General features: G+C 42.9%; 1 protein-coding gene across 2 annotated transcripts in view; it reads left to right on the plus strand.

The window, feature by feature from the left end:
• Window positions 1-15127, plus strand: part of ablim3 (actin binding LIM protein family, member 3) — a 44623-nt gene extending 29496 nt beyond the window's left edge. Inside the window, exons 7-23 of one of the 2 annotated variants that reach the window (XM_062393569.1) lie at window positions 1928-2015; window positions 2139-2197; window positions 2283-2354; window positions 3900-4061; window positions 4848-4877; window positions 5025-5151; window positions 5861-5956; window positions 6308-6358; window positions 9598-9732; window positions 9960-10030; window positions 10276-10444; window positions 11601-11630; window positions 11854-11909; window positions 12056-12122; window positions 12235-12242; window positions 12377-12457; window positions 13665-15127. In XM_062393569.1, the coding sequence (XP_062249553.1) occupies window positions 1928-2015; window positions 2139-2197; window positions 2283-2354; window positions 3900-4061; window positions 4848-4877; window positions 5025-5151; window positions 5861-5956; window positions 6308-6358; window positions 9598-9732; window positions 9960-10030; window positions 10276-10444; window positions 11601-11630; window positions 11854-11909; window positions 12056-12122; window positions 12235-12242; window positions 12377-12457; window positions 13665-13778 (1416 nt within the window). In that variant the 3' untranslated portion in view covers window positions 13779-15127. Of the gene's footprint in view, window positions 1-1927; window positions 2016-2138; window positions 2198-2282; window positions 2355-3899; window positions 4062-4847; window positions 4878-5024; window positions 5152-5860; window positions 5957-6307; window positions 6359-9597; window positions 9733-9959; window positions 10031-10275; window positions 10445-11600; window positions 11631-11853; window positions 11910-12055; window positions 12243-12376; window positions 12458-13664 lie in introns of those variants that run through there. The other variant, XM_062393568.1, reaches the window with a different exon arrangement.
• Window positions 15128-15405: the final 278 nt, after the last annotated feature.

The raw sequence follows: 15405 nt of genomic DNA on the forward strand, positions 1-15405 counted from the left end.
CTCTCTTCGGCTGTCAATTTTTGATAAAATAAAGATATCACTTCTTTAAGATCCAGCGTGTGATTGATTTGACACGCTCCCTCCCCAGACATTTACATTTAGGATTAAAATAATATACATATATCATGGGTTGGCAATTTCCCAGCTGCAGTGTTAATTCTGGCTCCTTGTTTCATATTAGCTATTACTCTTTTAATGAAAATGTGCATATTAAAAATAATTAACATATTTTACTTATTCTCATCAGTCAAACCCCAGAAATACAAAAAAACACATTAACCTTATTGAAACAAGAAGGGCACTCAGAGAACCCATATCACTCAATGGAAATTCTGAAAAAAAAACTCAGATCCAAAGTTGAATGGGTTCTTCTCTGACACGTACTGCCTCCTTCCAACAAGTTCTGAGGAAATCCGGCAAGTAGTTTTTGCGTAATCCTGCTAAATTAACAGGCAAGCAAATCCTAAAGTAACAAAAACAAACGCAACAGAACCTCCTTGGCAGAGGTACAAATCAAATGGAAAGACTGGGATCTCCTCTATTAAATATTTAGTATTTTGCTTGAAAAATAACACAAACCTTGTCTAAACAGTTGTCATTCAAATCAATAAATCAACTTATTGTTTTAGCTCTACGTGATTATGTTCACATGAAGTGACAGTACTTTTTCATGGTTCAGGTTACAAAAAACTTAAATATAAAGTCACCTCTCAAATGATCAAGGTTGTACTTGCGTTGTATTCAAGTACAGTACTTCAATAAATGCTCTCAGTTACTTTGCATCACTGAAAACCAGACTAATCTGTTTTGTCTGTGACTGTGTTGATGATTGGACTTGTTCCCTTTTCTGTCCAACTTTCCAGAGCCAAAGGTTGTTAGTGTAACGAGCTGTTTTAGAGAAGGCGGAGACCGGGAGACAAAAAGAGAGGAAGCAGAAGACAGAGCAGCACAGAACCGTTCTTTTTTTTTGTTTCTCTTCTTTTCTCCTCCTCCTCACTCCTTCATTGCCAATAAATATAGCAGCCTATTAATGTCACCGGGGAGAATGGGCGCCTCATTAGAAATGGTAACAGCAGTCGCCGAGCTGATACCTATGCGACCCCAGTCGGTAAACGTGCTGCTGCTCGGAAGACAGGAGACGGAAATGCTGCATCCTCAGCTGGTTTTTCCTTTCAGGGTAACCTGAGACAGACAGAGGGAAGCAGTGCTTGTTTAAAATGCAGCTGAGAGACAGTATTAGGAAACATACTTTGAAAATGACATAACACCACCGCACACGCTCAGACTCGCTGGGTGGGTTTCGGATGAAGTCGCTCAGGTCCCCTTGTCAGCGCTGCGTCTATAAATAGAAAGTCTCTAATGGTGTGTCAAGGAAGGTAGAGGTGATGGGACGGGGGCCACGCCTCAGTCGTCGGACACGCGTGAGACATCTCACCAGTGAAGCAGATTAATGGACAGGCACGTCTAACACTGCCTCATTTCCTGTGTCCATTTCCCCTGTGTCCGTTGTTTTTGGCTCGTGGTCCCTCGGGGTCCCTCTGAACATCCAAGGACGTGCATCCGACTCATGTGTCCTTCACTTCCATGGCCACCTACCTCCCTCTGTCTCTCCCACACACACTCTTACATATGCTCCAGCACTCTTCTTCATGTGACTGCCCTACAGGGATCTTTGCTCTAATTATGGCGTGGGGGAGAAAGGATGGTGGGAGCAATCATGTGATTGCCACATGCTGATGAAACAGCTACAGTATGCACAATGATGTCTGTATATATAATGAGGCCAATGGTGGTCAGGTGATATACGGCAGAAAAGATTTATAGATGCTGGCCTGCTGTTAACATGATAATACTTGTTCAGTCCTATGGTTAAGTCACAATCCTCTTTTTCTCTTCTCTTCTCTTTTTTTTGTCTTCTGTCTTTCAGGCTGGAGGGAAACAGTACCATCCGACCTGCGCCCGCTGTGTCCGCTGTAACACGATGTTTAAAGAGGGAGAGGAAATGTACCTGACAGGTGAAACCCGATGCCAATACATCCACGCTCTGACACACACACATATACACACACACGTGCCGGTGTAGACGAAAGTGTGTTATTTAAGAACACCCAACACCAATATGTCTCTCTCTTCTTCAGGATTTGAGGTGTGGCACCCACTATGCAAGCAACTAGCCAGAGCAGAGAGGAGACTGAGGGTGAGACAGAATTTGAAATTAAAACGTTAGAATAAAATTCAAAACCGTGCCCCCACCTCTACTTTTGTGTGTTTGTATCTCACAGCACAGGCGCCTGTCGGAGACGTCCATCTCTCCTCCGGGCTCGTCAGTGGGCTCACCCAGCAGGGTTATATGTGTAAGTAGCCTGTGACTCTGCAGCTTTTAGCCCTCTGTACAGCTGCCACCGGCACGAGCCTACCCCTAAAAGCACAATTGCTCCACCAGAGACACGAGCACTACCCATAGGCCAGAGTGGTTAGGCACCAACCCCAAACGCTGCTCACTCCCTTGGCCTGTTCACCTGTCTGTGTTATCTCTCTGTCATCCTAAATGTGGCGGGAGTTCAAAACATGTGGGAAAATTTTAAACACACCAACACATATTGGTAACCCTAACCCTAACCCTAACCCTGGAACAGTAGGCCCTCCCAATGTACTTAATGAAATCAAGTGCAAGAAATACATAAATACTAACACACTACAAATTCTACCAGACCAACATGTGTTGTCTACATTGATCTTCCTCAGGGTTTCGGTCCTATGCTGTTAACTTTAATTGGTTTTCCTGAGGTTTGAACTTCTAATGAAGACATCTTTGGAAATGTTTTCAATTATAAAGCTTCAGTAATAAAGGCTTTTTATTTATTTTTTTGTAACTTTCATATTTTTTCAAATTTTCCCAGTTTTTAACCTACTCACCTAGACATCATGTGCATGCGCGCGTGTATTTGTGTGAAGAGAAAAATGCAAGGTTTATGAGAAAAATATCACTCAACAGTTAGACCAGTTCCATTTCAAAAACTAGAATCCAACTCGGTGGAGTCCATACCTCCGCAAATGATCAAAAGTCCACTTGTGAAACCACATTCAAATTCAGAATTGGTATTTGGATCGGCACCAAATTACTGAATTATTGAGAAATCAACAATCATTTTTAAATAGTGTTGAAGAAAGTGAAAAATAAAATCCTAGATCGGCTCCTTGGTTTGAATCTGTACCAAAACTGAATGGGTTCTTTCTTGGCCCATGTCCCATCCTTCCAACGTGTTTCATGGAAATTCATTCAGAAATTTGTGCATAATCCTGCTCACAAACAAACAAACCAACCAGCTCACAAACAAACACACAGACAAACAAACAAACAGACAGGGATGGAAACATAACCTCCTTGGCGGCAGTAACAAAGCTTCAGTCAGATGTGGAACGTGGCCTAATTGTATTCTGCTGGTTGAGAGTTGCTGCACGTCTCCAGCATTAGCATGTCAAGTGTGGTCTGCATGCGAGCAGGAGTCGGCGCTCTCTGCCTCGCCATGCCCTGCTCTCGTCTCATAATCAATGACCTTTCTGTTTAAGGTGATGGATGAGGGAGGAATGCAGTGTAAGCATGCTCTCGCCCTCTCCTCACTCTGCTTTGCTATAGTACATGGTCATACATGCTGAGCCCCCGAAGGTCAACAGCCTGCACTGCTGTCAGGTTCTGCAGCATACATCGGCAATTTTGATGAGTGCATGTGCCAATTTCGCATGTGCATGTTCAGATGTGCGTGTGCGCTTCATCACTATCGCTTTGTTTCCATTGTACTTTGTTACTGTGCATTGTCCATGTGGTTGATGTTGGGTCTTGTTGCTGTGGTTCATGTCTGTGGTGGGTGTATGTATGTCTGTATTTGTCCTCTCTCCAGGCCAGAATGGAGAATGAGATCCTAAATTATAAGGACCTAGCTGCCCTGCCAAAGATCAAGGCCATATACCAGGTCCAACAGCCAGACCTCATATCCTCCTCATACCAGCCGTACCACAGATACACGTCTGATGACAGGCTAGACACTTACGGCTATGGGGAGGTACTACTGTCACACACTCCGGGGCAAACCTTGGTCTTATCACTGCAGATTAAACTTTTTTTAGTTGCAGCTGAACTGTTTGTGCTCATAAAACTCAATAAATTGTTTATTTATTGAGATGAAAATCTTAGAATTTATTGTATGATTTGCTAAGGTACAACTGTTCCTGAAAGTATTTACTCAGCTGTCAACTTGAGGATCTTGTTGTCCATAATTATAGGGACATCAAATCAAGATGACTGTTTCACCAAACTTCTGTTAAAGTTGTGCGTAGTTCTAGGGAGTAGGGAGGTCTGTTAAATGAATCAAAATAATGTGATTGACATTATAGTGTACATTTCTAGTCTTTGTTTGAATTTACAGATGGTGGACTTTGCTGCCAATATGCAGACGATACATTTTTATATCTGGCCTATTACAAATGGGATAATTTGGGGGAAATACTGCTAAATAAAAGATTTATATTTACCCACCATTACCTCTAAATCTCCCTAACAAAGCCCAAACAAGAAATATTTGTACCACCTAGCATGAGGTGAAATATACTTGTTGGTTTATGCACTGATTAAACCAAAGAGATTTATACAGTTAAGTAGTGAACTTAACACAGACCTTAGAATAATATATCTTTGTTCCATGAAGGGAACTCCACCACAAATTATATATTGAGGAAAGTTTTTTTGTATTTTTCTCCCGTTAATAAAGATAACACGTGATGTATAATATTTCATCCCCTCCTTTGCTACAGAACAAATAACAATTCTCTTCTCTCTGCTGGTTCTCCAGTCGCTCGGGACGCTCTCCCCCTATTCTCAGGTAAGCATTCTTCCTCCCTGGGTAATTAACAGAGCACTTACAGGACGAGTTTAAACAAGTGAGCTCATTGTGACCTGTCACTAAGCTATTTGTCTCCCCGCTGCCCCTTGCTCTCTCCGCTCTCATAAATCCTCTTTGTCTTTGTAGGACTATGACAGCCTGGATATCAGGCAGAGGCGGTGCTCCAGTCCAGGTTACATAGACTCGCCGACATTTAGTCGTCAAGGCACGTCACCCATCATGCCTCGCTCTCCGCAGCACTACGTCTACCCTGGTGAGTCGAGGGACATTTCTGCTTGTAACTTCTGAGCTTAGCAGGAGTCGGTTGAATAAACATACTAAATCAATTGGATCGTGACTTTTGTAATGTGAAATGTACAACAGCACTCATCGCGTTTCTGAGCTGATGATTGTCTTTTTAATTTTAGGAATTCTCTTTTGTAGTAGAGGTCAATTAAAGGATTATCTATCATTAAGCTTGAGATTAAGTTGAGCTGATTGATACCACTCTAAAATCTGTCTGCTTAGTGTGAAGCTATCGTCATCAGCCATTTATCGTAGTTTAATTAATGACTGAATATTGGACTGGAAGCTAATATTGTTCTGGTTAAAGGTTACAGAATCCATTAGGTTAAAATAGCTTTTCTGGTCCACGAGTTCGCCAGTTTCATATATAGGCAAAAAATATGCCCTTATATCAGTATCAACAAATTGGCCGCATTAGGGCAGAGTGTCGTTTCACTTCTCCTTAAAATACTAACGCATCCGCTCAGTTGCTGTCATTTCATACAACTCTTGCACATGTGCATTGACACTGTAATAACCACAGGCAAATCAATAACCGCTGTCATTACACAAGTGGAAAAGTTCCCTTCTATAATATGAATGAATGTTTCGGCTGTTCAGTTTTCATCTGCATGTATCGAGGTAATCTCTTTCACGCTCACGTTTCCTTTGCTGTGATTGGCTGTGGCTGGCTGCAGGCTCTGAGAGTGGCAGGAGTTCACCTTATTACAGCCAAGAGGGTCGGCCAAGCACACCCACCACAAACCAGCCCCCTAAACATTTTCATGTACCAGGTAGGAACTCCTCATCCCCTCATCGCCTTACACACTCTCATGTAGATTTTTCTTTCTACTGCCCTGGGAAGATTACTTCAGCCATTACTCACTAATGCCATTTATTCAGAAAGGTCACTTTTAGTTTTTGTGGGAAGGAGGGGGTGTGCAAATGTGACTGTCGTATTTTTTTAGCGCTCATAATTGCTCTGGCATATTATTCCCCTTACACAGCGTCTTTACCTTCCTTTACAACCATAGACCTCCATCGTCTCTTCTTCACTGGTCCCATCACCACGCCGAAAACTCCCATCACCTCCTCCTCTCACTCCCCCCCCGTTTCACCTCTTCATCTCCTCTTTCTCTCCTCAGCCGCAGGGGACCCCAGCATCTACGGGAAGCCTCCTATCTATAAGAGAACGGGTACAGTGCAGTTAGCCCCGCCTTAGCCTGCCCGTCCTGCTGTCAGTTTAGTCCTGCTGTGTTTGAGTTCTCCGTGTAGATGTGTTCACAGACCTGTCGATGTTCTTCAACAGCCCCTTGTGCTTCAGCATTGATTAGTATTGATGTCCCAGTTGTGGTTGAAAATGAAGCCGCCGAACAAGTGATCAATGGAAATGATCTAAAATCCACAAAGGAAATAGAGGTTGACTTGTACGACTTGTTCTAAAATTGATGATAGCGATTAAATGGACTTGTTGCAGTAGTAATGTAAAGGAGCGACGTTTAGCGAGCATGACACAAGCCACACACGTGCTCGCCTGCTGCTGCGTGCAGACCCCACACAAGCCACACAGGTTCTTGTCAGCAACCAGGGCTGAAAGAGGCCGTGAATGAAGGAAGGGTTGCTCAGGCGTAACAAGTGTTGAGTACGTTGGGTTCTGAGGACAAACAATTCTGCAGAATAGAAAACAAAACACAGTGGAAAAATGCATTACCACTTGAATTTATATTCACTGTGGAGACTTCTCTTTATTTCCTCAGTCTAACCTGGTAAGCCAGCGACTAATGTTTGTTTTACCGGATAGTGTGGTTGTGTTTTTAAAGGATTTTGCAGACAGCTGTTGTGCTCACTTTTGTAGAAACAAACAAGAGTGTGCGAAAGGGGAAGTCTGATTCCTTAATCGTATGGATTTATGTTGTCGCTCAGTCAGTTAGCATGGCAGCGCTGCTAGCACAATATGCTATTTTTGCCTCTCTCCTTTTTACAAGTCATTAAACTCAAATGCAGTTGGGCAGTCTGGATAAACATAGTATAAACATTTATAAGACAATCTTCACTATCTCCTCGTCACATTACAGTGGGAATCTCAGCTCAGAGTCACAAGACTTCAGGTCCCCTGATGGAGGATCGTTTATCTTTCCTGTTGTCCTGCATGTTACTCTGTACCGTGTGTGTTGGTATTTGTGGGTTAGTTACCCTCGACACCCTCACCCTTCGTTGTTAGTCGGCTCAAATTAGTACATCACCGGCCATAATGTGTCACAGGAGGTAATGAACCATCAGCATCTGCTGTACACAGCAAGTTCAACAAACCTTGTTAAAACTCTGACATTCCGCCATCACTTCTCCATCAGTCACATTGATCCCTGCTCGTACTTAATGTCTTCCTGAACAGATCCTGATTATTATTTCCTCTTGTTTCAGCACTAAACGTGATTGATTTAAATTCACAACAGACACGTGGAGTTGCTGTGCGCATCAATGGCCCGTTGCGTACTAATCAGTTAACAAGTTTGCTACCTGTATAGAAAAGAGTCTGTATAACACCACCACTGTTTTGCTGAGTGTGTCCTTGAGCTCCGTACAGGTAGCAAATCTTTCACATTGTCACATCTCCCCCTGGGATGCTCCAATAATATTTCCCTTTTCCTTTTCACCTCTTTTTGTATTGCGCCCAATCACTTTACTCACTTCCCTTCACCTTCTGCTCCACTTCACCCGGTGACCTTGCCTCTGTAAGTATCTCCCTCCTCTCGCTGTTTCACTCACTGTCCGTGGAGTAGACATCTCATATGTCCCGTCTGTGCGTGGTCGGTGTTTGTGATCCCATGTGTCAGGATATCGTATAACCATACGTCCAGTGACAGAGGAAGATGTGAACATCTGCCGTTGGTGTCATGGTGCATCATGTGTATAGGAATTCAATGGATCATGGACCGGGGCCCGCATGGCTAACGGCTAACAGAGTGAAGAGCGATCCATCTGACATTACACTTTATGTCACCCCCATTGACAACCATTGACTGTGCTTTAGTGCAGAGAGGCATCAATATCATCGCCTCACACCACTCATGAAGCCACCTTGTGCCGCGGGCCGAACAGTAACTGAACTCATGTTAATACTGACTGATTTCGTGCCGCTGGCTGAAATATTGATCTTCTCTGACAGGAATGGGGGGAGGATGGCTGTGGATTGGTCGGGTGAATGTAATTCTCTCGCTGTTGTGATGTTCATTGACACATTTTCCTCCTGAACACACTGCAGTGACAGTCTTGTGGCAATAGTATGGCATTTTGGGAAATACACAGATTTGATTTCTTGCTGAGAGCTTTGTGGGAAGATCAATACCACACTCATGTCTATCCGTTGATATGGAGTAATATTGAGTCGGGATACGTTGAGTTTCGGTTATCACAAAGGCTGGAAGCAAGGGAAAACAGCTAATGTAGCCCTTTAGAATAGTAACTAAATCCATGTTGCAATACCTGTAATGTTGGCTGGTTGACATTTTATATCTTCTTATACAAAACCAGGGTGATTGGAATTATTATGCTGCAATAATCTTTTCATTGAAAACTAGGGGCATGTGGAAACAGCTAGCACAAAAAATCTTTTCAAACATCGAGCACAGCGACTTCAAGTAACTTTGTCACTGTGATTTTGTCAGTTATCAGAGAAGGGAGTGCTACCCCCCCTTGTTTTTTATTATTCTTATATTCAGGTTCATAATATTAATTTGGGTCATTACTTGAAAGGTTTTGTGTGCTCTGATGCTCAGAAAACACATTGCTGTCCTCATACTGTCCATTGCTGCAGCTCCTCTTTTCAGCTTCTGTCTGAAACGCTTGGGATTTGTTCGAAATCTTCCACTCACTCACTTTCCCCTACTTTAACTATATAGTGACTATTAAATAGAGGACTATATAGTGAGCTAATCAGGAAAAGAAAAAAACTGCTTTCTGACACAGCTATGCGCATTTTTCTCTGTGCCGCTAATGACATCATTGACGCAGGACTAAGACGTTCAACATCAACAACGTCGGTCAGTGGAAAATCCAACAGTAAATTTCACATGTTTATTTTAGACTATTAATACTTTAAGGTAAAAAAAAACGATTGAATGACCATCTGTTAAAGCCCAGTCTGCTCTGATTGGCCAGCTGGCCCGTGCGTGCGAATTGTTCGACTCCTTTCCTGCTTTACTTACTTACTTAAACATGATGACATGTTATTTATAGCACTTCAGATGTCCTGGTATCGGGTAATTTCATTTTGACCTGTCCAGAAACAGACTAGTTGTTTCCCTGTTTCCTTTTACAGTAGCCTTCCCCCTGCTCCAGCTTCCTCATCCTATTTCCCCAAATCTCAGCTATTCTTTTCCAGAACTTGGTCCTGTCTGCTTTTCCTTTCTTTCCTAACTCATCCCTTTCTTCGCAGACAATCACTTGGGTGCAGCCATCAAAAGCAGGACCAGCGAGGACATCCTCAGATCCTCCAGGCTGTCCACCTACTCTCCTGAGCCGTACACCCAGTCAGAGTGTGACTACTACCCCTACAGCAGCTCCCCCAGGGGTAAGAAGGATCATTTCACCGAGTCTTGAGCGACAAGCTGTGTAGTTGTCTCCCTTTTATTTCTTTGCATTTTCCACCGGACCAAACACAGACATACTGTAGGAGTACAGGTTGACTTTGTACGTCTGTGTTGTCATATTTATTCACCTCGCCCACTCTGTTACTGCGCTCCACTCTCAGCTCTATATTCAAACAAGGGAATCTCTTTCATCTCTTTGCTCGCTCAGCCTATCGGGTGCCGAGAAGACGCTTCTCGACAGGAGGAGATGAAGAGAGTTGGAGTAACAGTCTTCAAAGAGTAAGAGTTTCATTATTGTATGTCTCACTTTCTCCATCATGAAGAAGAGCCCCTCCGCAGAAACACCCATAAGTAACGCACTTCCTTTTCTTCGTATGATACTTAAACTACCCTCCTTTTCTTGAGTTGCTTCTCTCACCATCTTTGCAATCACCCTACATTAAATTAGCAGTTTTCCCTAATGTCTCCCTCCATTTTTCTCCCCTCATCCGTGTGCCTCTCTTCCTTGTTCTCTTTGCACCCAGATTGGGAGTGGCATCGGGAGGTTGATCCTCAAGGAAGAGATGAAAGCCAGATCTGGTTCCTATGACAATGACCCCTGGGGCAGCGCGAGGAATTCTCGTTGCGGGAGCAAGGAAGCGCTGAACACCACAGGCTACGGCACCACGGCATACAACAACACCGTCAACGGCTGTAAGGATCCACCCTGCCCCCTATGCCTCTCCCTCTTTTGTCTGTTCCTGCAAGTAACCATATCTTAAAGTGTAGCCTTTTTATGAGCCCCTACGTATACTGTCATCTGGGTTTGAGGCCAGGGCGTCGGGTTGTGGATGCAGGTCACAGAGGGTCATGGCTGCTTTAGGCCGGATGGTTTATTGACGTGGAAAGATCCTGTGAGGGGAGAACTGCTGCTGCCAAACCTGTTATGGCCCCGGCAGCGGCAGCACCACCAGATGTGTCCCCTGGTCGGTTTTCAGGATATCTGATCATTCTGAGCATTTTAAGCTACACAGTGTTCAACCAGGTGTTCACACATGCCAGATGTGAATCCACCAGAGTTGTTTTTGTCCGTAAGCTCCGCTGGTCTTGCAGCGTATAGTGGCAGAGTTGTTTCTTCCTCTGACGCTTAGACACCGGTCCGTCTTCATCTCCATCCAACTGTCCCCCCCTTCCCATACTTCGTTGCTCCATCTCTTTCCCCCATCTCTCATCTTTTTTCTATCCTTCCAACCTCTCCTGAAATTGCCCTCTACTCTCTTACCTCTCCATCTATGCATCCGTCAGTCCGTGTAGCTACGTGTTCCTCGCTCTCTCGCTCTCTCGCTCTCACAGCTGGTGTCCCACATCCTGTTTTATTTATGAGCGGTAAGATCTCTCATTAAAGCCGTTTCTCAGATGGGAGGGAACACAACCGAACCAGGACTCTGCTGGCTGCGGTTGAAAGGCAACAAAGGCTTGTAACCAGACAAGCTGTGTGGTGCGATTAGATGGTGGGAGTGTGTGGTCTCTTTTTTTTGTGCCGGTGTGATTGTATGTTTTTCTGTTTTTTCCCCCTGAACCAGTCTTGGCCTCTTTCTGCCTTATTGCCACTTTGATGTTTTGTATTCCTCCCAGGCCTTGACGGGAGCCCAACTTGCTCCTCTCCTGTTTCTTTGTTAAGCCTCAAACTCGACAGATGGCTGTCAAATCTCTTCCACAAATTTCTGAATATATTTTAGGGAATTTAATCAAAATTACAGAGTAAGATGGGGAGAGCGGGGAAGATGAGAGATGCCGCAGCTTTTGGTTTGTTGTGCAATAAGGAAGATAACTAAGATATTCATAACTGTATGATTTCTTTAACTCACAGCTCCACGCTCTCAGTACAACACTGACACTGGTGAGTTTATCATTTATATTAATATTCTACAGCTGCTTTTAAATGTTTGATGAATTTGTTATAAAAGTATTATGTGCACACATCTGGAACATTGGGATTTTTGTATTAGTCATGAGCGCCATCTTCTGGCCTTGTCAAGTCACTGTTATCTGATTGGACCAAACTGGATGAAGACTTTAGCAACTGCTTTGGTATTATTTTATATCTGTTTTCTGTGTTTTAGATTTCGTTTGCAAGTCGGCCTCACTGCCAGGATATAGACGCAATGGCCTCCAGAGGGTAAGACTGTGGCGTGTAACGCATGACGTGATTTTAGCTTTTTATGTGTCTTACATGTTCTTAATATTTCTGATTTAACTTCTACTTTTAAAACTGAAGGTTTTGCCCATCCGGCTGTTCTTAACTGTCCCTTTATAATTGTGCAGCCTCAGAGTGCAGACTGCTACCAGTACCAGTACGACAGTGCCAGTGAGGTCAACTGGGGAAGCAGAGGTAATTTAATATACCATTAAATCACCTAACACTTATTGGATTGACGCAATTAATTCAAAGCTGCTTATCTTCTCTTGTACTGACTTGACTCTGTTTTTTTCTCTCCCAGCAGAGTACAAGGTAAGGTTTTAACATAATTACTCCACTAATAAATTCCATGCAAGCATGTCAGCCTCTACGTTGAATAATCCAAGTCTTATTGTAACCTTGTCCCTGAATTCTGATGAAGCATCGCTGCCTCTCCTTCTCTGCAGATTTACCCCTACGAAGCCCTCATTGTCACCACCAGGGGACGCAACAGGGTGCCCAAAGACGTAGACAGAGCCAGACTGGAGGTGAGTTATGAATGTGTCCTCAGGCTCAACTGTGCTGAGAAGACGTTGGTCCAAGTCCAGTTTCAAACTGGTTGCCAAGGTTTTAGAGACCCTGAAGTCCCCAGCAGAACCACACCCATGTAATAAAGGGCTGACAAGCCCAAGCCAAAGTCTCTCCAAAGAAAACAGAAAAATTCAAATTTTTGGTAGACTTTTTACATACAAACCCCGTTATATATTTGCTTTTTTTTATCTTAATTTTAGTTTTTGGCCTAAGACAAGTGACTTAAAACATTAAGTTAATTACTCCTTACTCCTTACCCATATACAAATGTATTACATTACTGTACTCAGTGTGCAGCAATGGAATTAAATTAAATTAAATCAACTTTCTTTACTCAGCTCTCAGCCCCGGTCAAATTCTCCTTATGTTTACACACATGGAGAAACTACGTAGAATGACTCTCGGCAGAGGAGATACCTTCAGTCCTCTTATGAAACCACATTTAAAATCACTAGATCCAGATATTTTATGGGTCCACCTCAAATTGCGCAAACTCATATATATCAGTCTTCTAAATATCCCAATTCACACCAAATTTGAAATGCTTCATCTGACCCACACTTTATCCTTCCACCTTAGTGATGGTCCATTCAGCGTTTTTTGTGTTATCCTGCTAAATAACCTATAGAGAGCTAAAGTAACACAAATGAAATCATTACCTTGTTGGGGTAATGACTATTTACCTTAGGTAATTTATTGCAGTTTAACGAGTAGGCCACCGCACAATTTGGACAATTGACCATCCAGACAGGAGCAGAACTCCAGACAGCCCCGATGGAGAAACACCCTCTATCTCTAAAAGACAAGAGAGTCATGTGGCAGCGTTTGCAAATCAACCAACTTGGAAATTAACAAATCGAGCCCCAAATGTCACATGACTGGGATGAGCAACTGTTGTGTAATTACAAGACTTGAAATTGTACTACCTCACACTTAACATTAATGAAGGCGAGTTCTTTGTAATGAATTACTTCACATAACGTATTAATGTCATCAGTTATTGCCCGACACTGGTGATATGTGTGAATGTATCATTGAATGTTAACAAATATTAACAAGGATTTAACCCTGATGTTCTCAATAGTATCTACAGACCTATTGTTAAAAGAGTGTATAACAGGTACATGTTGGACCTATAACTGTGTGTTGTACCTGTGTTCTCAGCGTCACCTGTCCCCAGAGGAGTTTGTACAAGTGTTTGGAATGACAGTGGAGGATTTTGACCGCCTGGCTCTGTGGAAGAGGAACGAGCTGAAGAAGCAGGCTCGACTCTTTTAGCGATGTTCGCACATCCGCCGAACGCCGCCATAAGCAGAGCCGCAGACTTTACTGACTGTAGGAAGGAGCAAGAAGAAGACTTTGACTCACTGTCACTGCCATGGCTGACAACCTGTTCTAGATCTCCTCATACGACGAACCAAATTCTGGTCACAGCAGCGTGGACTTGTGGGATGCCGAGGGAGGGCCACAGAGACATGATGCGCAGGAAGTTAGGTGGTGCAAGTACAGCTGTGTGCCGGGGTGGAGTGTTTGCAATAGAGACTGTAGTGTTGTGCTTTTTCCTGAGCCTGCAGGATGAAGGAAGGCCTCGCGAGGGGGCCGTCTGTGACCAGACCCGCAGTACCTAAAACACATTGAGGAGAATTTTGGTTTTGCCTTATTTGTAATGCTCTCTTAGTTATGAGTGTGCAGCACCAGCAATCTGAATGAGTAGAATGTAGATACAGCATATCATTTCTGACACTTTATCAGTGCGAATGATTAGATGAGAGGAATGAGTATGTGAGCCTACAGCATCACTTTGCTTTGGTTTCTAAGGATGCGTTTTGTTTACCTATTCCCCCGCTTTTGCTCTCCCACATTTAATACTGTGTACCTCTGGTTTAGACTAATTGATACACACACACACACACACACACAGACACACACACACACATAAAATACACAAAGCAATCTGAGGTGAACTTATACCAATGTTTGTGTGACCTTCCTAGATTTGTGTGAAAAATCAAATACAAAAAACTAAGTGAGGATGCAAATAAATGGATTAGCAGATCACTTCCATGTAACGTTCTGGTCCAGTAGTGAAGGGCCATGAGTAGATGCAGTCCACTGTGCAGCTGTGTGGTTAAAATAATGTGCAAATCCATTTGATGTAATAGATGAAGGAAACATCGGTTCAGTCCTGTTCCACATTCTCCAGCTCATTGCAATACAATTCTGGCTTAATGTTTTATAGGATGAGGACTGTAGTCATTCATACATTTTAATTCACTATTATTTATATTCTGTTGGGATGATGATTATCCAATAATTTTGTAACTTCAGAGATTATATTCACTCACATTAAAAAACGCTCTGCAAGGTATTTAACACGCTGATGAAGATCCAGGGTTGTTGAAGACTTTACTTCCTTTGAATACTGTTAATTTTTGATTTTGTCACTAAAAATTCAACTTTGAAACAGAATCTGTCTCCTATCATTTACTTTGAAACAGAATCTGTCTCCTATCATTTATATTTGTGAGCCATCTACTATATTTTACTGTATATAGACACTCTCATGTCTGTAAGGTATATTTATCTTTCATGAAAAATTTCTCTCAGTGTGTGTGTGTGCGTGGATGTGTGCGGTGTGCGTGTGTGTGTGTGTGCCTGAAGAGCCTCCCTAACCCACCATATGGTGACAGACTCTTCTGTGCAGAATAAATTAAAAAGTTGTCTTACCTCCCTGGTTTTTCTCTAACTACTGGGTGACTCCCCTTAGATGTTCCTCCAGGTTCAGTTTTCTCCTGTGGGCAATTTTCTAATTCCACAGCACACAAAATAAATACTTTATATTATGTATAATATTATAAATTATTTCACTATCTGCATCCCTCTTTACATTGTCAAATTAAAATAG

The sequence above is a fragment of the Platichthys flesus genome, chromosome 8, assembly GCF_949316205.1.
Source record: "Platichthys flesus chromosome 8, fPlaFle2.1, whole genome shotgun sequence".
NCBI classification, from domain to species: Eukaryota; Metazoa; Chordata; class Actinopteri; order Pleuronectiformes; family Pleuronectidae; genus Platichthys; species Platichthys flesus.